The sequence below is a fragment of the Poecilia reticulata genome, chromosome 3, assembly GCF_904066995.2.
Source record: "Poecilia reticulata chromosome 3, P_reticulata-male-v2, whole genome shotgun sequence".
Classification (NCBI taxonomy): domain Eukaryota; kingdom Metazoa; phylum Chordata; class Actinopteri; order Cyprinodontiformes; family Poeciliidae; genus Poecilia; species Poecilia reticulata.
Window position 1 is genome coordinate 22,765,264 of NC_088832.1, and position 23,365 is coordinate 22,788,628.

The window sequence follows — 23,365 nt, forward strand, 5'->3', positions numbered from 1 at the left end:
ATTCTTATTTTGAAAACGAACGTTGTGTGGGACCGTAGAATCTACTCCATCACTCACGTATGTTATTTGTCCCAAACTACAATAATACTGGTGCAAAATATTCAGGTTTGTCCATCATCCTGGAAGCTCAAACTGAATTGGATCCTATTTTAATGATTCTAGAAATACCATAAAGAGCTAAAAAAAACTGAATAAAGCACAGCAGGGGTCCTCTGGCATGTGGAGACAAAAAGACATGTGACAGAACAGGAAGTAGCAGAGATGAAGACGCTCAGGTCCTCTCTGGCAGTGATGAGGTTGGACGGGATTAAGAATGAAGCCATCAGAGGTAGAGCACCGACTGGGAGATAAAGTTAGAGATGGTTTAGGCATGTGAAGTGGAGCGATGGTGGGTAGAACGATGTTAAGGATGCAAGGAAAAAGAAAGAGGAAGGCCTAAGATGAGATATATGGATTTAGGGACGACAAAGAAGTAGTTGGAGTCACGATAAAGGACACAGAGTCAGATGGTGCATTGGGGAAATTTTTCTGTCATAAATCGAGATCACACATTTTCAATTTGAAAGCAGGACTTGATGTATTTTGTTCTCAAAAATTGTAATGCTTTATTCAAAACGTCTGCTCTCTTTCAAATGTTCTCTGCACTTTCTCAAACCTTTCTATGGGGGAATTTTTCTGCCATAATTCAAGAGCACACATTTTCACTCTGAAAGCAGGATTTCATGCATTTTGTTCTCAAAACTTTTAATGCATTTTATCGTGTCTGTCTTCTCAAAACTTGTAACGCTTGTATTCAAAATTTTTCCTTGCGCTCACACTTAGTCTCTGCTTGGACTTTCTGCTCGCTTTTGGAAACGTCTTTTGGCACAGTCGCCTGGCAACCAGTAGAACGAAAGTCTTGTACTGGGTGTGTTTGTTTCCTTCTAGCGGGTGTGCCTGTGTGGGTACTAAAGATTGTAGCAACGTTAAAGCGTTTTGAAAAGAAGTGACCCAAATCTTGTTCCTATAACTGAGGATAAATTTGTTCATTTGAGCCCAAAATCATTTGAAACAAATTTTCCTTCTTTTAATGCATCAGAATCCTTTTTATGTTTGGCTCTACTATGAGTAGCATCCATTACAATAAACAATAAAACTAGACAACTTTATTTGTGTGATTTTGGTTTAACTTTTATTTTCTCGTTCCGCCAGTACGAGAAAATGTCAAATCAAAATAATCAGTTGATTTTGTTGCAGTGAGAAAATAATAATTTTTTTTTTTAAATACAAACACTCTGATCATGTCACACATTTTTATTAAAAATTCTTCAATGCCACAGTAAAAACATGGTAATTTTACTCTTATCCCAGCCAGGAAATCTCATATTCATGACATGATTGCGTTATATTAAGATTCTTCATAGTGTTACCTGCTTTGCTCCCTGAACAAATGGTTGCTGGCCTCCAGCTCCCTGCGCTCACATTCTGTATTTTAATACATCCGAGTCCTCATCAAAGCTCTCTGCCATATTTTTTCCTGCTTTTTCAGTGGAATAAAAATGCAGCACAGTGAATGTAAAGCAGCCCTCTGGGTCTACATTTTCACCTGCCATGACTCTCAAACCCATTTTGAGTTGTTTCCCTGCATTAATATCCACTTTCTAAATTCACAACGGACCGTACTGCCTGCTGAAATGACCACATAAGCACAGCAGGTGGTCTGTTATTTCACTTACATACAGAATGAGAACCAAAAGTGAGAAAATGTCATTTCTCTCACACCCCACACTAAACAGCTGGGTAAGGTAACCCACGAGATAAGGACTCATTCACATGTCAGTGGCTGTCTTCCTGTCAGCTGAATTTGCCGCTCTTCTGTCACTCACCGAGCAAAATGGAGAAACGCACAAAGCAGAAACAATGTTAGTCCATTTGCCACTTGATTTTTCTTTTTAAAGAGTCGAGGGGGGGAAAAAAACACACAACAGAGAAACTTACTGTGTTCAAAGCAGTTTCAGGATCTGTGATTTGACAAAACCAATGCTTTTAAAGATAAATAGTCCTCTGGCTCTACTCTGTTTGTTTGTGTGTGCTGTGGTCCTTATGAAAGAGTTGCAACTTTTTTCTATGTTTGGTTTTTGGTGAAAGAGCGTTAACAAAACCTTTAACTGATTCCCTCTCTGTACTCGGGTAAAGCGCATGCAGTCGAGCTGTTGCAGTTTTCAGCACGTGTGTTGTATAAAATCAACCTTTATTTTAGCTTTACGTCATGTTATAATGTTATTTTTGAAACCTGAGATGTGCAGAAAATGTTGGCTGCTTTAAATCACAATGGAAAACATTTTTCTTTTTTTTCTTTTTTTTTTTTACAGCAGGTTTTCAAAGAATCAGACTAGGAAACATTTTGCCTGTTGGAAGCATTAGATTGTAGACTACACTTTGATAGGATATATATTTAAAACAATACTTCAATCCAAAGTTGTATTTAAATATGTTTACTGATATTTATATCTATAGTTTAACAAATTTATTTTATGTGATACTTTTAACTGTGTGACTCATTAAGCTCTCTAAGCCAATTTTTAAAGGTCTTTGTTTTTCCTTTGATGTCCTTTAAATCACTTTGGATTAGCTTATGTGTGAACAGCGCTATATAAATAAATCCTTCTTTCCTTCAAACTTTAGTTGGCTTTATTGAGGTGTTGCAGCAACTGTTTAAAACTGGATGTAAATTTAGTGAAGGGATTGTCTTTCACAGTTTGTTAAAAGATTATATATTCATCTGAATGTTTGCAAACATTTGCTATTGAAGTCTGTAAGGAATAATTATAACTTTTTCCTTAAATCTAACGAACATGGATACATTTCCTCATTAGTGTGAATAATATAAATAATTGGCTTACGAACAAAACAACAGTTTTTTTTATTTGCCACATTACAACAGAAGTAATCTGAACGCGCTCCACAAAGGGATCCACTTAAATGCAGTTACATTATTATTCACTCCCAACACAGTCTCATGCAAATCCAGTTACCTTCAGTGCAATTCTATTCAAGTTATAATCCAGACAAACATAATACTGTAGGTATGAATTTAAAAAGCGACCTGTCAGTACTGCGGCTTTTCACAAGGTTTGGTTTTAAAGTTTATCATAAAAAATGGTGGAATGAATGTATTATTTCTTTAATCCATGGTCCAAATAACATTGCATCTGTTCAGAAATTAAAATAATCCGCCCTGACTGATAATCTGTTGTGTTTCCAGTTTATAGGCACATTTATCCTGGCCATTGGCATCTATGCAGAGGTGGAGCGGCTGCGTTTTAAGACCCTGGATGTTTTGTTTTTGGCCCCGTCTATCATCCTCATCCTGTTGGGAATTGTGATGTTCGTCGTTTCGTTCATTGGAGTTTTGGGCTCACTGAGGGACAACCTGACACTTCTGAATGTGGTGAGTATTTGAGCCGTTTGTGGATTTTCTATATCAAAATTTAAAAACGAAAAACGGTGCTACTTTTCGTCCCATAAAATCCTGCCCTGCAGAGGGATTATTTGTTTACAAACACAGCGGCTGTGCGGGCAACTCGACTGCTAAATAGCGGGGCCATCTTTTAAGTGCTCTCTGGTTACCATGGTTACCTGCATTTATCTTGGTGTTTTAGCATTAGTTAGCATGTTGTCAGCGTACTGCAAGTGTTTATCACAGCGTGATAAAACAAGTTAAGCTTCTAAATTGACATTAGTGAATGAGGTGCATCTTAATGACCCATAAGCTGCAGGTGAGTCGATAAATAACGAGAGAAAATGGCACAAATGTCGGATTTTACTTACTGCTGGCAATTTTGTTAACGGTAAGCTGATCAGCTCTCAATACTAGATGTCGAGTCCCTCTAAATAAGACCAATAAGAGCACAGGAATAAAGGGTTTTCCTAAAATTTATGTTTTTATTAAAAAAATAAAAACAGAATTTATATTTGGTGTGCACAGGACAAATGATAAAGTAAAAAAAATTCTGGATAAAAAATTACAGTTGAAATTCACCTTTAGGTTAAATTTTTACCTATTTTGAAAAACACACATATCCTTTTTCTTTTTTTTTTAAGTGAACAGTGATGGAGATTAACTGAATCTTTTATATGCTGTGTCTTAATTGTGTTTGTCTTGTTTCTGAACCATTTAACTCAGTTTCTTGTAGGACATTTTTCCTTTGTGTCCATTGAAGCTGCAGCGTTTCTGCTTGTCATGCAGTGTGTGCAGGCTTTGTGTCACAGGGCCATTTGATCTTATCTCTGCTAATATGCATGCCATAAACTGTCTGAGAGCTGTACTGTTCCTCTAAATTAGGTCAGTCAACAACATGATTAAAATTGACTTTTAACAATTGCAAATGGATTCAGAACTGTCCACAGTGTGACGCATCTAAAAATAAATTATTTTCCTGTGGTTAGCCTGCTTTATGTTTCTTATTAGAAACCAAACATCAAACTATTTTTTCCTGTAATATTGAACAATTTTACATTTGAAAATGAACTGGAGCTGCAGGTTTACCAACAAGGCGGCTCTACGCCTCCTGAAGAAAATATGAACAGCATTTAACAGGTTTTCTAAGTGCTACCCTCCCATCAGGGTTATTGGTGTTGAATAGATCCCTTATCATCCAAACATGCTTTTAGCATCCCTTCATCAAATGCTTCTCTGAACAATCTTTTTTCTTTATATAGTTGCCCATTAAGGAGTATTGTGCAGCCTTCAAAACCTGCCAAGTTGCTCTGCAGCTGCTGAAAATAAAACCTGAGCAGCAGCAGCAGCCTCAATGCTCCATCTTGGATAAATGTGACCAATTTTCACTCGGATTTGAAACTCCTTCTCCATGGGGGGTATCGACAGAAGAGGGTGTATCTCCAGTATAGAAAATTACAGAACTATGCTATAATTGTTTGCCAGCAGCAGTTTGGGAGGCTTTGCCCTCTGTTGGGACGTCCATTCAATCCTGAACTGCCGAACCTCTTTGCTGCTCTGCTCACAGTTTAGATTTTCTTCAGGGTTTTGGCAGAATATCAAAATCTCTTGGAGGTTGTATTTGGTATTTAGAAATGTTGTTTTCAATATTCCTGCCCAGAAAAAGACAGATTTAAAGAGGAGACTGAAGGAAAACGGCAACATGGCCGTCATGCTCACCGACTAGTATAAACATCTAAATAGTTTTCTTCCTCTGCAAAAGATAATAATCTGTGTTCTTAATGGAGATTAGCAGTAAGGATGCTGTTTGTTCTTTTTTCAGAGTTTAAAGCACCTAGTCGACTTTATTTTTGTTAAACCCTGTAGTTTGTGATTCTTCAGCAAATCCAGTTTAGTGTTTGATCAGAAGCCGGCTTGTGCCACGACTCTGCCCGTCACAATAAACAATAAATCTATTCATCCTATGATAATTTAAAGCGAGCTCAATAATTTCTATGATTTACTGGATGACATTCTGCTGTTTTCGTCTCAGCTAGACTTTTTTTGAAGGACAGTTTTGTTTACAGAGACTTCAGAATTCATTTTATTTGTCGTTTCTGTTTTGTTGTTTTATTTTGGGTATTTAAAATGTCTTCCAGTTCCAGTGTTGAATGTTAAATGTTAGAATTTAAAGTTTATTGATCTTTAAGAATGTGTTCTTGCATTCCTATGCCACTACCATTACATTACTTTGAAATGGCCTCAAAACAACAATGTTATCTTTTATAGCAATAACTTCTGGGTCAATTAATTGTCCAGCAAAATTTGTTATCCTGACGGACCTAGTCACGACTTAAAAAGTTGTTGTCTCTACCTTAAGAGGAGAAAATTAATTAAATTAAACGGATCAGACTAATTTATTAGCATGGGTACACAATAAACAAAAATTACACTATGACTTAAAACTGGCAAAAGTCTAATCGTATTTCTTACTAGGTTTTTTTTGTATGCTAAGAACAAGTCTGAGTTTGTCTTTGATTATTAATTTATCTGAATATTTATAAGTGTGGAAATAGATTAAAATGAAGATATCCATATGGTAATATTTTGTGGCAGCTTTTTGCAGCAATCACCGACAACTAGTGATGTATTCAGAATACGACTTTTCCACTCTTCCTTAAACTGCTTATGCTGTCTCGGGTTTGAAGGCAGCGTCTCCACATTTACAGTTTCAAGATGTTTCTGTAGATGATCAAAACTTTGCCTATCAGCTCAAAGAATATTCTCCTAGAAACTTTGCCAACTTGCATTTTTTTTAAATCTCAGTTCGGGTTTTTTTTTAATTTTCTCTCTGTCAAGAGCCATTCTGGTTGTTTTTCAAAAACCTGCAGCTGTTCTGATCAAAAAGTTATGTACTCTTTACGTTAGAGCTCAGTTTGAAGCTTTTTAAAGAGTTTACTTATCTCTGCTTTTTTTCTGCCATCCACACTATCTGATTGACTCAGAGCTGCATTTCCTATTGTGGTGTTGTGGGTGCTTGGTTGAAGTCTAATTAACCTCTTTATACGTTTTCTTTGCTGTCACAAGGTGATGAAGTTGCTTGGAGATGGTCTTGTAGCCTTTACTATTAACGTGGGCATCTATTATCTTCTTTTTAAAGTCTTTAGACAGCTCTCACCTTTATATTATTTGTATGGGTCCTATTTATTCATTTTAAATAACCCGAGTTGCTGATTAAAAAGCTTAGTTTTACTATGATGGAAGGATCTCTCTTTAACCCATCCATCCATTTTCTTTCCCCCTTGTCCCTTAGTGGGGTCTGGAGGGGTGCTGGTGCCCATCTCCAGCTAACGTTCCGGGCGAGAGGCGGGGTACACCCTGGACAGGTCGCCAGTCTGTCGCAGGGCAACACGGAGACACACAGGACACACAACCATGCACACACACTCTCACACCTAGGGACAATTTAGAGAGGCCAATTAACCTGACAGTCATGTTTTTGGACTGTGGGAGGAAACCGGAGTACCCAGAGAAAACCCACGCATGCACAGGGAGAACATGCAAACTCCATGCAGAAAGACCCCAGGCCGGGAATCGAACCTTCTTGCTGCAAGGCAACAGCTCTACCAACTGCGCCACTGTGCAGCCCGCTCTCTTTAACCCAGTCTTTCTCAAACTGTGGTCCATGGGCGCCCCCTAGTGGTCTGCAAGGTACTGCATGTAAACGACAGTTTATTTACCGTGACGTCAGCTCGAAGTGCGACGCTACACCTAGCTTAGCAAAGGATTGTGGAATAATAATGGATAAGTGGTTTAAAACCGGGTCACTCAAAAGAAAAACTGAAGATACCGGTGGAAAGAAAACATTGCCAGGATTACTTATATGATTGGAGGAAGTTGAGCTATACTTGATGATATTGTTGATGTGTCGTTCATTGGAGATTCGATTCTTTAGAACGGCTCTGTGCCGTGAAACATAGGACTCCAGTCCAGTCACAGGTAGTTTTGTACGACTTTGCTTGCTTGATGCTCTGCTCACACGTCAGCTATTGCAATTTTTATTTAGTTAAAAACTGTAAAAATAAATAATTTAAATATAATTGATAAAAATGGGTGTATAATTTTTGTATTTAATAGTGCAAAAGAGAATTGTTGTTTCTGCCAAAGCTACTCTAGTCTATTTTTTTTATTGTGCTTCTAAACAACAAATAGTAACATGATCTGAATGCACATAACACTTCACTACTTCTCTTTTTATTTCCATGTGTTTGGCATCATTGGAAAGCTTGAAATCAACACTTTCAGAATCTGTAAATAACTAAAGGCACCATAAATAGACGTGTTCATGATTTATTATGGCCAGTCACATTTACAAAACAGCGCCAAAGTCAACAATACGTGAGTTAAGAGACTGATATTTTTATTTAAAGTTGTACATATTAAGATGTTGTGTTATTGCAGGGCAGTTTCAAGTTAGGTGATCTGTGAGTGTTTTATTAAATGGGTTAAGTGATCATCAGTCTAAAAAGGTTTGAGAAACACTTCTATAAGGGTACCAACAAATGTGTCCATGCTCATTTTACACATTTATTTTCATAATTTTCACATACTTTAAGGTGAAATTTAGTTTCAAAATGTTTAAGTGTTAGAACATTTTTCTTTTGCTTTCTGTACCTTGGCTAACCTGACCTGCCTCAAAATCCTTCCATTATCTGTGGATCAATTTTTGGACGTTGACTTGTATGAACTTTCAACCATTACTCCACATAGAGCAGCTGGAGCTCGAGGATGTTGCTAGAATCTGCTTCTTTCTGGTCCCTCTTTAACATTTTCATTGGATTAAGGTCAGGACTATGATTTGGCCTTTTCAAATCATTAACTTTATTTTTTTTTTCTTAGCTGTTCTTTGCAACAACGCCTTGTATGCTTAAGGTTACTGTCCTGCTGCATGACCCACTTTCTCCTGAGATTCTATTCACATATACGAAACTGACATTTCCATGAAAATTTGCTGGTATTTTTCACATTTCAGTACACTTTTATTTGGATAATGACAGTTCACAACCGAAGCTGCCTCAGGGAAATTTACAAACAGAAAAAACCCCATCATATTTTCATTCAAGCATGCATTTGGCCAGCATCTTCTAACGGCAAGAAACAAAAAATGGCCACCGGTTGTCTAGATTGGTTTGGTGAAAGGACCTGAGCGAGTGGAGCAGCAATAAACAATAAGCACAAGGAAAGCAGAGGAAATGTTTGTATTGCATCACTGAAGGAACCCAAACAACTTGAGGATGCAACAGTGATTTTCTTATAGTAGCCAGTAGATGTGTATTTTTAACTCTGAGAAATCAATGATTCTCAAATAAAGTTTATGATCTGAGTTTTACCAAATGAAAACCTCTAAGCTTTGAAAATATCAAAGTAGTTTAAGTAAACACTGATTTAAAACTGTTAAATTATATTTGATGATTTGGTGAAACAAATGCTGTGAAACAAATGCTGTCAAACTACGACCTTTGAAAACAAACATTAAAATCTCCCTAAAATGACTCAGAAACTTTCACTGTTATTTTGCTCTCTTCAGTTTAACTAAGTTTTAGTCTGAAAATATTGAGTCTGTAGATAAACATGCAGCTATAAAATGTGTCTTTATTTAGCTGAATACTCCACACTTCTCAGCTTTATTTTTTGTGTTTTGTTTTTCAAGAATATTTTGAAAGACTGGTATTATTGTGTAAATTTTTGGTTTATATTTTTGTGTAAATCAAGAATAGCATATTTTCTTTCAATGTTTAGGATTCTAGATCGTCCACGATCCAAACGCACATGGATATGTGACCAGAAAAGAAGTGGTTCATAAATGTGTTTTTGCTTTCTGAGAACAGAAAGTTTTTCATTTAAACATTGATAAGTAGTTCATCCTTCCATTTTCTATAACTGTGTTTGATATCCAGCCATGAAGGACTGAATACAAGCAGGTATGATTACATACTGATTTAACAACGCTGCGTTAACTTTGGTCCAACAAACAGGAAGAGGAAGAAACTATGAAGTCATGGGACCTTTAACTCCCCAGAAAAAAAGGAAAAATGCTTTCCTTTGTTTCCTCTTGAAGATGATATTTGGAGAGGAAAGTGCAAATCTTTGCTGACACAGGAAGGCCGCTTCTGGGTTTGTAGGAGTTTTTGACCCAACGCTATGCCGGTTCACCCACTTCTGACGCTGGCTGACCCCCCCACCGAGGAAGATGCCTGGTGGCAGAACGTTCTGAGAAATACAGATTTACCAAGTCTAGCTGAACACCACTGATGCTGCTCAAGCTAGAGCTAAAACAATGCCCCAACTTTCCAAATTTACCTATGCTAGCCACGCATAGCCGTTGCTAACCCTCCGATTTGTTAATCAATCAATTAATCAATCAAATTTTATTTGTACAGCACCTTTCAGCAACAAGGCATTTCAACATCACTTTGAAAACGGGAGGTTGGAGATCGGCCTATTAATTTCGTAGAGCTGAAGAAGAGATTCAAGAGGCATCTGCTTTCACCGCCAACTTCCAACTTTGTACAAACCCTGATCAAACTTTTCAGCCGTTCCTTGACTGCAGCTGAAGACGTAACGCCTGCAGGCTGTTTATCATTCCTGCCTGCCCTAGGCTAGCCTTTGAGGAAACCAAGTTTCTGACCAGTATCTAGCAACTCCTGACACTGAGCCGATCTCGCCTATCTGTTGAAATATGATCACAGTAGATGCGGTACCTGGGCAGAAATGGTAGCTTCGGATGATCATTTAACCTTTTTCTTATTAGTTTTAGTAGTTGTGTGTTGCTAGCTCAGCGAGTTGGTTGAATAAATTAAAACTGTGAAGGTAAATTTATTTTGTTAAACACTGGTATATTTGAGAAGTTTATTCCATACGCATAGTGTAGCATCCTGCTGTGTTTTATTATCACTTTAAAAAATGATAATAAAACAAGGAATGTAAATAACTGATCAGGGAGGTATGATAAGTAATGGAGACCGAATTCATTGGATTTATTATATATATTTATTTCTCTGTTAAAAGTGGTGTCTGACTTTGTAATTTTTTTTACCTATATTACTATTTTTGATCATTTTCATAAGGAATTGCAATCGTTATTCATAGGTGAAGTGAAACCGATTCAGTTATATTTTGATGCTTTAAAGCAGCGACATTCTGGACATGTTGGCAGTCCTTAAATATTTCACATTAAAACATACTATGTCTTGTCTATTCATTTTACAAAACAATGTTTTTCTACCAAACCAGTGTCTCAATGGTCCTTTTGAATTTATAAACACTTCCACTGATCTCTTGAGACTTTTTCTAGTTTATAAGTTCCTTCAGATTCATTTGGGAACTGTGCAGTTTCTGCTTCTAAAGTAATTTTTGCTAATCAGAAGTGACTCTATTGAATTACCTTCATTTATGCTCCATATGGCGGATTGTTGATCACTTTAGAAAACACTTTGTCTCTACTGAGGAAAAAAATGTTGATAAAAGCTTCTTGGAAGTCCTTGAAATACAATTTATCATGGTATTTTTCCACAAACTAGATCCATATTCCGATGGCTTTTTGTTTTTGTTTTTTTTATTGTAAACATGTTGCTCTAATTTCAACCTTGAAAGCACTGAACTATAGGAGTTTGTTCACAACCCGATAAGAAATATCACATCTTATTCTGCAGTTCAAAAATATTGATGTAGAGAAATTTTGTCTCATGTGGTGAAATGAGATTTACATCATCTGCTTCTTGAAACATCTGAAGCATAATCTGGACTCTTCCAGACCTAGAATGCAAATGAGAGGAAAGATTTGATGCTGATTGTGTAATTTATTTAAAAAAATTTTAAAATGTATAAAAGGTAAATTCCTCATTTCTACTTTGATACAAATCAAGATAAGGTGCTACTAATCAAATAAACCCGATTTCCTGATCTGAAAGTTTTGCCCCCCCTCTGAGGTGATTTTATGGAAAGAAGTAGAAGGAAAGAAACTTCAACTTACACACAGATTTTTCATTAAATAATCATCTTTTCGTTACTTATGCCAAAATTTGATCCACATGCTGTTGCGTACAAAAAACCCCATTAGGGTAACTCTTTTTATTTTAATCAAAATGTTTTTATTCTTGTTCTAATCAGATTTCTATTGGAATATGACAAAGGCAGAATAATTGCCTTTTTAGTATGACTATATAGCACTGTTTAAAATAAAACCTTAATATGCAAAACGGTTTTGAAGGTTTAAACTTTTAAACAGTTCTGTTGAGGGAGCGGAAATGAATTTAATCTCCAAAAAGAGAATAAAAACTGCGGCAAATGAGGCATTTTTGTTTCTGAGCTTTTCTTGAATTTGTTTATGCCTAGTTGATTAATTTCTCTCATTTCTTTGCTTTGTCCCAGTTTATGTACACCCTGCTAGTTTGCCTGATCCTGGAGCTGCTGGGAGGATTATTGGGACTGGTGTTTCACAATCAGGTGAGCTACCTGAGGTCTTTTAATTTGAAATGTTTCTACAGCTGGATGGACCTGTGAGAGTGATGTAGCAGAGAATCAGACGGTATGCAAACGTTAAGCAAACTAAAGTCATTATCATTTGCATGTTATCAGTTTTTCCTTGCTCTGTGGTGTTGTCTCCATTCCAATATCCTCCTGTCGTTTTGTTTCTCTTATTGTATTTTGTAATCTGTCTTCAGTTTATCTTCTCATTGCATCACAGCAACACGTCCAGCTAGAAGTAAATAATGCAAAGTGATTTTGTTTGTTTGCAACCAGAACGACAAAAGCTCCTGCCCACAAAACAAACAGCCGCATGAATAAACGATCAGGAAAAAACAATCCTCTGAAAATAAGAGAAAGAAAACGCCTAAACTGTCTGAGATGTGTATGGTCTGTAGAGGGCAACATGAGCCATGCTGGTTTTCTTCCACACAAAACATTTCAACGTGTTGAAAGTGGAACCTTTAAAAGGATCCATGATTAGTTGTAACAATCAGCTTTAACTGAGAAATATTTATTTTAGATGTAAAAACCAATACTGTAATAATACTGTAGGTTGCTACAATAATGGGGAAGCCTTCAGACTGGACTGTTGTCCATCAGATGGTCACCAAAGTGCCGGAAAAAGGAACGCCACAGTAGCTCAAGATCCACTTTGAAGACTTATCTCAACCATGTCCACTGCTGTGTTTCATCAAGTCAACAGTCAGCGCAGCCGTCTGTCAGTAAATGTCAAAGCAATTCATGCTCCCCTCTTCTGTGAAGCTTTATAGAGTGCTTTGTTTTTGTTTTTTTCAGCTGGACTTGGCATCTGCCCACACAGCCACCAGAGCCAATACTGAATTCAATAAAAGCATGCGTTCTCTGTGCTTCATTTGCCACCAGACTCTCCTGGCTTAAACCCCAAAGAGAATCTGTGGAGTATTTTAGTCTGTGGAGTATTTTAAACAGGAAGATGAGACACCAGAGTCAGCAAGGCCACAAATTAAAGCAATACTCCATAGATTAAAATACTCCACAGACCTACTGCTGTAAGAAGCTACATGTACCTGTAAAACAATAATCACTTAACCAAAAGAAAAACGTTAAATATTTCACTCTGTGCATAAGGAATGTATCGTATAAATGTGTTATTAGGAAATCAGGTTGTTATTTTTAGATTAGATCTGACTAGAGATACAATGATCTCTACACACATTATTATATGTACATCAGGTTGACTTCACATAAAGTATATCAAGAAACTACTATGAATTACAAGAGAAGGATTTATTTTTAAAAAAACTAAGTTACTATGAATATTAAAAACAATTGTACTTCAGTTCGAGGGATTCAGGTGGAGAGTTAAAACTGTTTTTCACTCTTTTAAATTAAAAAATATGTCCGACAGTAATTTCCTAAACAAATACAATAAGATTTGATGTTTTCTTTTATGGGTTTGTCTTCAGACCTGTCTGGAATACCTTAGAGCAGACTTTCCAGCTTTTTGATTTTGATGGTGCTTTACATGACAAAATGAAGGCATGCATACACTTTTATTATTATTATTATTATTGATTTCTGAAATATTGTTTATCCATTGCTGTACTGGTTTTGTCTTGTTTGTATATGGGGAAAGGTTAAAAACTGACCAATCTAATTCTACTTTTAAGTACTTTCACCAAGCATTACCTTGGGTAGCAATAAAGGGTGTGCATAAGACTGACATTTCCTTTCTGTTATTTCAAGGAAATGCTCTACTTCAGTCAATGGCAATTTTCTATATAAGAACCAGCATTTCCTTTTACATTGTTTTGATTTATTATTTAAATTAGGATGAAAATAATGCAGTACTGCATTACTGAGGCCAGACTTCTTTCAATTTTCTGGTTATATGAATGTAAATTTCTATACATTTGCTTTCTAAAGTAAAGACCTCAGTGGAATAATTTCACTGCTCTTAGGCAGCACTGCACACTGAGACTACAGCTAGCTTTTTTAATTTTATTTTTTTCGTATTTATCTAAAAATGCACCAGAGTGTTTTAGAGTGGATGCAACCTTCCTGTAGAGATATCGTCGTAATATTTCTAACAGAGCAAACGTTTTCTGGAGAGAATCTGCTAATGTGAAATGCATTTGTGAGGACCGGCTCGGATGAAACTTAGAACCTAATTGTTTGCGTATCACCAGAAACTCTTCTTTGATCATGACAGTTCAGAGTCTAAAGTTAAACATTTTCCACTCTTGCTGTGTTAATGCAACCACTCCAGACTTTGTCGTCTGCGCCAGATTGTGACCGACAGATGTGAGCGGTCAAAGTGTTGTGCTTCAATATTCCAGCCGGGAGAGATCAGTCACCTTCACTGATCGGCATTTGGTTACTCCGACTGCAAATCAGCTGCGTCAAAAGCCCGAAGCCGTCCACCTTATTAACAAATCGTGACCGCTTTTTCTTTCTTCTTTCTTATAGACACTGGACCTGGTGAACAAAAACATCAGTAACGGCATAAAAATCTACTATGATGACCTAGACTTCAAAAACATCTTGGATTTCGTCCAGAAGAAGGTAAGGTGATGGCTTTGCTAACATTTGAGAAGACACTATGTATGGTAAGATTTTATTTGAAGGAGTGTGGATAAGACTGACCTTAACGCAGTCATAAAGATGAAACAACATCTGTAACCCTCCTATGTTCGTCTCAGGTCCAGTAGGTCGACATCACGACAGACACGTTCAGGTTCACTGTATTTATTCTAACAAAAGAGGAAATCAAGATGGTGGTTAACATCAGTCCAGCATCTTCTGCCCCACAGTTACAAACAGCAACCGAAAAAGGGGGAGGAGCCGTCAGTTACCGGTTGCTACAGTAACCGCCAACTGCCAAGAGCAGAGTAACAGAACTTAAAGCATCAATAAATGTCTGAAGAAACAACTTGTTGACCAAACAATGTAGATTCAAAGAATAAATAAACACATTTGACAAACTTCACATTTATAATATTCGTCCTACGTTAACACTGCAGCCTAAAGTGATCCAATTCTGATTTTCTGTCAAATCGGACTTTTTTGCCGTTCACACTTCCAAATATATGTGACCTGTAAGTGATCTCCAGTATGAACGGCTAACGAACTGAAAGAAAAAAACTCTTATTCTTCTTACTTATTCTTATTTATATTGCTAATCAAGAACAAACTTTAGATCTAGAGAAACTCTAGTACTGTGTAGTACTATTATCTTTTTTGTTGTTGCTAACTTTACCTTTTTTGTCTCTTTTGATTTAAGTTTTGTTCCAATTCATATAAAGCACTTTGAACTGCCTTGTTGCTGAAAATGTGCTACATAAATAAAATAACCTTACCTCCATGTTTACGACAGTATTATGTCAGTCTTATGCACACCCTTCATTGCTACCCAATACATAGTAGTAATCAAAGGAAATAAAGCAAGTGATCTCTTTTGTCTAACATCTTAAACTCTCCTGCAGCACCCAGTACAAACCTATTTCTCATGACCGGAAAAGTGCAGATTTATTGCTAAAAGCAGGATCACTGATGTACTTAAATGTCCGCAGCATGTTCTGTGTTTGAAAAAGGAAGAAAAATGGTCCAAACTGTGTAGCGCTGCTGCTGTGCACCTGCTCTCAGAGCCATGCTCACAGCCTGAAGCTGCAGCTCTTTCCTTTTTTTATTAGCTTTTATGAAGCACACAAAGCTGCAGTGCCTGGAGACGGCACATTGAAGCTACACGGTGGTCAGCAACAAGCCCCACTGATTGGTACAGACAAGACAAATGCTCCTTCACTCGGATAACTAAGGGAATTAAGTCGTGACCAGCACCTGGGCCTTGATTAAATTGGCATTCAAATGCCTCCAACCCAGATTTTTGAGATAAATTAGAATAAAAACCTGCACAATTAAAAACCAAACAAATGCTTTTGATTTAAGGGAAGAAAATATTCATGAGCCAGCACGGCATTTCTCTGAATGATGTTTGATACAACAAAGAGGGTGACGTTTGACTTTGCCTCCATGCTCACAGCTACTTACAGCTGAGTCATCACGCTGACCTTTAATGCCGTTGGAAGGAGGACCACGCTCGGCGAATACCTCCGCTTCTTTGTCACCATTAATAACAAGATTTATTTTTAAGTTTGATTGGCAGTGTCCCTGGCTTTAGGTGAGGAAAACTGCAGATGGCTGCTCCAGATAAAACGACAGCTGCAAGGCAACCTGTTGGTATTGACTGGGTTGCTGTAAACACTTGACTGTGAGATTAAAGACTCGGTGGACAGAGAAGTTTGTCTGCAAATGCAATGATGCTTCACATAGTTTAAAGGGGACGTAATGCAAAATTCATTTCCATGTGGGTTTCTACTGCTTCTAAAAAACACAGCAAGTGCTTTAAAAAAACACTCACCTGGTTTTTAGTAATGAATAAAAAAAAAAATGTTGGTGTGTGGAAACTGGGCTGTTTTTAAAAACCTCTGGAATGTGATGTCACAAATGAGCCCATTACCTAGCAACCCCGGCTGAGCCCAGCCTGTTACCTAGCAACCCAAGCAGAACTCCAGCACATTTGCTTAGCTGGTTTTTACCGCTTTACACTCTAAAAAGTGTATTTGGGCAGCAGTTCATCTTATGGACTTATTTACATTAATTACATTTAATTACATTAAAACTTACTTTTTTGTGTTCATTTAACTCAAAGCTTAAAAATCTTTAACCTAAAGGAACTTTTCACTTTGACTTTACTTAAAACAATTGAGTTCAATGCCAGTTTCGTATCCTACGTCTGACCAACTCAATTTATTATGCTCACCCAACTCAATTCACTAAGTCCTTCCAACTCAATTTGCTAAGTTTTTACAACTTAATTCATAAGGGGGTTTAACATGACAAATTTAAGTCACTTTTACTCAAATCATTTATTTTGTTCTAATAAACATTTAAAATCTCTTTGACTTAATTCTACAGAAAGTCAACTCAAACTTTTAAGTAGTTCCAAACTAAATATTTTGGGCTGCAAACTTCTTAGTTTGCAGCCTAATACTCTTTTTACAGTGTCCTCTAAATACACTCTAACTTAAGTTACAAATCTTTTCCTTAAATGACCTTTTTATTTTGACTTTACCTTTTTTACTTTGACTTTGCTTGAAATAATTAAGTTCAATACCATATTTGTATCCCTCGTCTGACCCCATGACTCAAGCTAACCAGGGACAGATTCCCTGGTAAGAGACTGTGGCTCTGTGGGTAGAGTAGTTGTCTTGTGATTGGAAGGTTGTAGGTTCAATTCCAGCTTCCTGCTGCCACACGTCAATGTGCCCCTGAAAATAGGCAGAACTGAGCAGACTAAAATTTCATTATATAAGAATAATTTTGTGCAAAAAATGTAATTAACATGTTTTGTTAATTACATTTTAATTAACAAAACATAAACAGGTTAGTTTACACATAAACTAACCTGTTCAAGGAAGTCTAGTAGGTCACCTTTAAAATGACTACACTGCAGAACAATTCATGTTTTTTTTATTTCTATTTTAATTAATACACCACTCAATTGACCAAAGGTCAAAACCAGCCAAATTTTTTATGATCGACTTTTATCAGTTATTGACAGGTCAATATCGGAAGTATTTTTTTATTTTTCCCTAGGCGATGTATGCAGCAAAACTACTTTCTGATTAAATTGTCAAATTACATTTCAGAAGCACATCGAATGTGATATGCTTACTTCAAAGATACTCCACAAAATGTTTATTTCCTCATTTCTAGTCCAACTTTACATGCTTTTCAATTTTCCAACCAACACCATAAGGTAGAAAACCGTACAGCTTAAAATCGGACGTCTGTCATTTATTTTATCTGTGATTTGTAATCTGTTAAGTTGGACTTTTTCTAAAAATACATTTGCTGATGAAGCAACATCAAATAAAAATCAACTTGTTATTCTGTTTATGTTCCTTAACATTTTATGTTAGATGTTTGACTCTGATCTGTTACTGTTGCCTGTAAAACATATTAACAAACCTGTTTCTGTTGAAGAAAACGGCTTTCGGCTAAAATGTCTAAAACATTCTTCTTTTAAAGCGTTCAGTTAAAGAAAATGTTTCTTCTTTAAAATAAAAATTTTGCAGGATATGCAGTGACAGGCCAGTTCTTTGGGTTTTCATTTTACTTGTAAAATAGTCTCCACGTCTTTGACGGTGAAACCGAGCTTTGAAAGAAACTAATGGGTGCTATTATCCCATCACCTTCCTGTTGTCACAGTCCTTTTTCTCCTCTAATAGCTGCTTTTATGTTTTTATGGTGTTCGGAGTTGCGGCTTTTGCAACCTTTCACTTCATCTCTTAACGTTTTGCAGAAGTTGAACAGTCGCATCTCACACTAGATGTCAATATTTATGAAGCAAACAGACTTTTTTTTTTTTTACACTAATTGAGGAAGATTTTTTTATTTTTTTATCATTATTGAAACACTAACAGATGCCAGTCTTTGGTCGCAGCCTTTAAGTGCAAATTGGAGGTTGTGTCATCCATAAAGCCTCTAAAATGTATCATGCAAATGTGTTGTTAAAAGGTTACTCATCAGTGTAATGTGTGCACAACTTTAGAAGATGGTTATTCTGACCTGTAATGTTTTACTTTTGTCAGTAGTGATAATTAATAATTACATAACAACAAGTACTACTGCAGGGAAACTGAGTTTTAGTGCTGGTGATAAAAGAAAGTTATTGTTTTTACCATTTTCATAATTTCACTTTAAACAAACACTAGTCATAGAATTGGCTGCATCCCTTTGCAATTTAGGCTTAGAAAAAATTTTTTGGTTACAATTTTTACTCTACAGCCACAGCAAATGTCACAACAAACCCATTTAGATGTTTGGAGAAAAACTTCACTCTCAGTTTTGTGTCTTGTTGAATGCAGAGGGGCCATGCATATTTATAAGTCAATTGTAAGCTTAGAACCAAGGTGACCTTCAGGTATAACAATTAACCATGTGCAGGGCATTTTATACAAGTAAACAATGCCTGTCATTAAAATGCAACAACCAGCCTTCTCTGCATGTATTAAAATGCATCAGTTAAGTAACGTAGCTGTAAATCATTTTTCTGTCCGGACTTTTGATTTGATTAAGTGGACGGGCCACTGTCTCTCAGGAAAGTACGGCTATGTCTAAAATGATAAAATTAAGTAAAGCAAAATGACATCCGTCGGTTCGATTGTACTCTGCTCCACTTTTCCAAAGAAACAGCCCATCGATAAACGGTCTCATGCTTGTTTCTCGTATGGATTTGACCGTCAGACCTGGACATAGATATGATTTCCTAAACAATGCCATGGCATATGTTGCTTTCTTACTGTTTACTTCCAACATATTATAGCATACTCAAATTACAGGAAGTAAGGGCGGCTTTCGGTTCAATGTTTTGACAGGGCAGCAGAATCTCAGTGGTTTACTCTTCTTGTGGTTTTGTGTTTTCAATACATGAGCAGCTGTGTGCATTTATCCAAGGATGATCAAACGATGTCTTACTTAATTTACGCACTTCGGTCAGGGGTGTCAAATTCATCTTTGTTTTGGGCCAAATCCAGATCAAAATGCTCTTAAAGGGCCGGTTTTCCGGGAATATATTGATAAAACCAGTTCACAAACTGTTAAAATATCAATGAATTCTTAAATTAAATAATATTATTGAACATTTTTTCAGTCCCTCCAGGACTTTGTGGTTCTTTTTGTGATTTTTATTTTTTATTTTTTTGCAATAAAAATGAAAGTGTTTGCGGTACTAATGTGAAAATATTTGTGCTTTACTTGCTGTATAGCTCATATCTGACATTGATTAAGGCTGAGGCAGCTGTTTAGTCCTAGTAAGAGTTTTTGACAATTTTTGAGAAAAATCTGCCATAAACTCACAATTATGTGTTGGCTCAAAAAACTGCAGGGATTTGTTCATTTTACGTGAATTTCCTTGATAATTCTCAAAAAACTGGAGAGACTGATTGATATAATTTGGCAGTAAGCAGATAAAAACTGCATTGTTTTGATTGAAAACATAATATTTAAGCACACTTAGTGATTAGTCTAGAATCTAGAGAACCACATAAAAAGCTGTGGTGGGCTGGATTTGGCCCGCGGGCCTTGAGTTTGACACGTCTTGGTGCTTTCGCATAGGGCTTTAAATACACAATTGCTCACTTCACAAAGGTGCACCGCTGTACTCGGAGACAATTGCTTTCCTTCACAACACAGTGGCCGCTGTAAGCACACACTACACGCTTTTTCTCTTACGGCAATTTAAAGCTGAGCTTCTCAGATTGGCTTGTCTGACCGCGGTTAAGGGCATGTTGTCTTCTCTGCAAAACGTTGCAGAGAAAAGCATCAAAAGTGGGCAGAAGGGGCTCGAGCTCAATTGTCTCTGAAGAAAGAAAAGATACTTCAAACGCCTGTCACTACAAACTACTTCTCAACAGCAATTCAAATTTCTTGACCTTGAAATCTGCTAACATCCCAATCAGTGGGAATGGTCTGGAGATGAGGCGGAAAACAGAGTGTAGCCTCTTCATGTCGCCTTCAATTGGGAGTTGTTTTGACAGCATGAGGCTAATCTCCACAACATAAAGCATGCACTTTCTGTTTGTGTAAAGAAACGTTTGAATTGACAAATAACTATTTAACACCTGAGACTTGATGTTTACTTACCAGGACTATGTCTACATGTCCAGGTGTCGGGCTGAAGTAGATTTACTCCTTCAAGTGACGTTCCAAGATCTCCATGCTTCCTCACATATGGGACTGAAAGGAGAGTTTTGTTGAAGATCATAATCTTACTTTAGTAATTTATAACATCATGAAGCTTAAAAATGATCCATAATTAGTTTTATTGATGATTATTCCTTCCCGTTTGTAAAGTGAGAACAACTAAGTCAACATTCTGACTACTGTTATTATTATTAGTATTAATGTGGACATTTTTAGTTTCCAATCTAAAGAGTGTGTTTTATAGCAAAAGGGAATCATTTATTTTTTAATTGGCTTTTTAATGTGACATTAGCTCTTTCATTACGCAGCTTCTCTTCTGACTGGTTAGTCAGAAAAAACTAACGAACTAAAACAATCATGAAGACTTGTTTTTTCCTCCATAAACTCTGGACACTAATTAATGACTTTCTTTTAGATAATTTCCCATTGTGTCCAGCTGAATTTAATTTGCATAATGACCAGTTATGGTTCAGTGAGTGGAAGCAAACAGCCTGATTCTGGACCCCTGATTCACAACCTCAGAACTAAGAATCTCTTAGTTCTGAGGCGGGTTTGGTGCTGAAGCAGACAGGGCAAGATGCTTCTTACACTTTGATTTTCTCCTCCTTTTTCCTTTAATTATTCAGTTAAGCAGTAGGTACTAGAACGTAAAAGGACCGATGTCCAAAATGTTGGCCCTGCGGGCCAAAACTGGGACACTCCAGCTGTCGAGCCATAAAATTAATTAAATTAAAAATGGAAAAATAAAAATTACCTGCTAAACAATAAACAAATTTTTTATATAAAATCTGTATATTATTAAAGAGCCAAGACATGGAAAAAGAGCTTCAGTCGCATTATTAAAACAAAAACTGACAATTTCCCAATTATTTTTTATTTTGTTGGCATTCTTTTATGTTTTGGCATTCTTGACTTGTGGTCCAGGGCTGAACAAAATAATTTCAAGGGCCACAAATGGCCCCCGAGCCACACTTTGGACACTCCTGACTCACAAAAACTTTAATAACTTTTTATAAATGTTATTTCGTAACAGTTTGTATTTTCACCTGTATTTTTATCTGTTGTAGTATATTATAATTGGTGGGTTATCTTTTTTTTATTATTATTAATTAGTCATAGAATAGATGTTATAGATTTACAGAAATAGTTGGAAATTTATTACCATTTCTTTCCACTTTAACAGATTTTCTTTAAACGTTGGGTTGGTTTTAAACAAATTTTAACCATAAAAACACAGATACTTCTGGATTTCTAGACAGAAGGGGTTTTTTTTGTTTTTATTTCAATTAATCTCAATCTCTGAATCATTCTAGTCTGGTCTGTAGATAGGTGACCAAACTTTTGAGCTGATCAAACTTTACCTTTTTCCTTTATTTGGTCCCTAAACTAATCTTTCACAGCGAGAGCCTCATAAATCCCAGTTTTGCCGTCTCTTAACTTCTTACAACCCACGTGGACAGAAAAACCTCTGTTGATGAGAAATCCTGGTCATTTAATGTATTTGGGTTTTACAGCAGAACTCAATATGTTTTGCCACAAAAGGCTTTTGAACTTAAACCTTATTAGATTCTCCCATCACCTGTAACAGGCTACATCTGCTCTTATCAGATCTCTTAAAGGTATTTTTAAAGCTTTGGAGTCAAATCCTTTTAACTCTGAACAAATTGGAGCCTGTTTTTTTTTATTGCTCTATTTTTGTGTGTTTTCTTTATACATTTGTGGAAATCTTTGGATGGTCTCAAATCCAATACTTTCTCTCCTACACATTTCTTCTTTGGTCCATTTTTGATGCAAAAATCAGCGTCTGAAAATTCATGAGTCATCTAAACGGAGGGGTTTAAATCGTGGGGTTTAAAGTATTTCAAGAAGATTTCACAACCACACAGCAACAAATCAGTCGCCTCATCAGTCTTATTGAACATCTGCGTCTAATATCTAATATCAGAAGACTTTATTTTACCCATCTTTCAGACAGGAAGTGGGTTTAGTACCGCCTAAACCCACTTCCTGAGATGAGACTAAACCATCTCATCTCATTCGATGAGATGGTTTAGTCGCGGTTTGTTGCTGTAGATCCTGTGTTTTGACAAGAGCTGTTTTTTTCATTGAATTATAGATCTATACTCGGAGATCGCAGCGAGACGTTTGTGTTTAATTTGCAGTTAGTGTCTGCACAGCCCCAATCCAGAAATATGAGCTTTAAAAAGCAACAATTTGTGGACCATAATCATTAACATTACAAGAAATAATAAATATTTTACTATGTGTAATGAATCTGTGATCCAGAAGTGTCATTTTCTTAAAAAGATGTATACGTTATTACTTTATATTTTTAGGATGTACCTGCATACATGCAGTTGAAATCAGATATTTACAAACACTAAATAAAAATACACATCCACATTTTTTTCTCACTGTCTGAAGTTAAACCAAACCAAACCTCTCCTGTTTTAGTGCAGCTTAAATTACCCAAATTATTTCTATTTCCTAAATCCCAGGAAACTTTCCTTGAATTCAGTATGACTGTCTTTTAAGCTGCATGATTTGGGTCAAACGTTTTGGTTCAACTAAAACAGGTGTGATGGTGTTTTTGTATCCTGTATGTTTTACTTTAGATCTGCCCATCTGATCAAATTGTAACTAATTTGTGGATTCTGACTTTATAAAGCTTTG

The 23,365-nt window shown here is 36.4% G+C and overlaps 1 protein-coding gene across 1 annotated transcript in view; it reads left to right on the top strand.

Annotated features, from left to right (window-relative positions):
• Positions 1-23,365, top strand: part of tspan15 (tetraspanin 15) — a 42,186-nt gene that overhangs the window by 7,880 nt on the left and 10,941 nt on the right. The window contains exons 2-4 of the mRNA XM_081605261.1: positions 3,245-3,430; positions 11,849-11,923; positions 14,396-14,491. Coding sequence (XP_081461387.1) covers positions 3,245-3,430; positions 11,849-11,923; positions 14,396-14,491 — 357 coding nt within the window. The remainder of the gene's footprint in view (positions 1-3,244; positions 3,431-11,848; positions 11,924-14,395; positions 14,492-23,365) is intronic.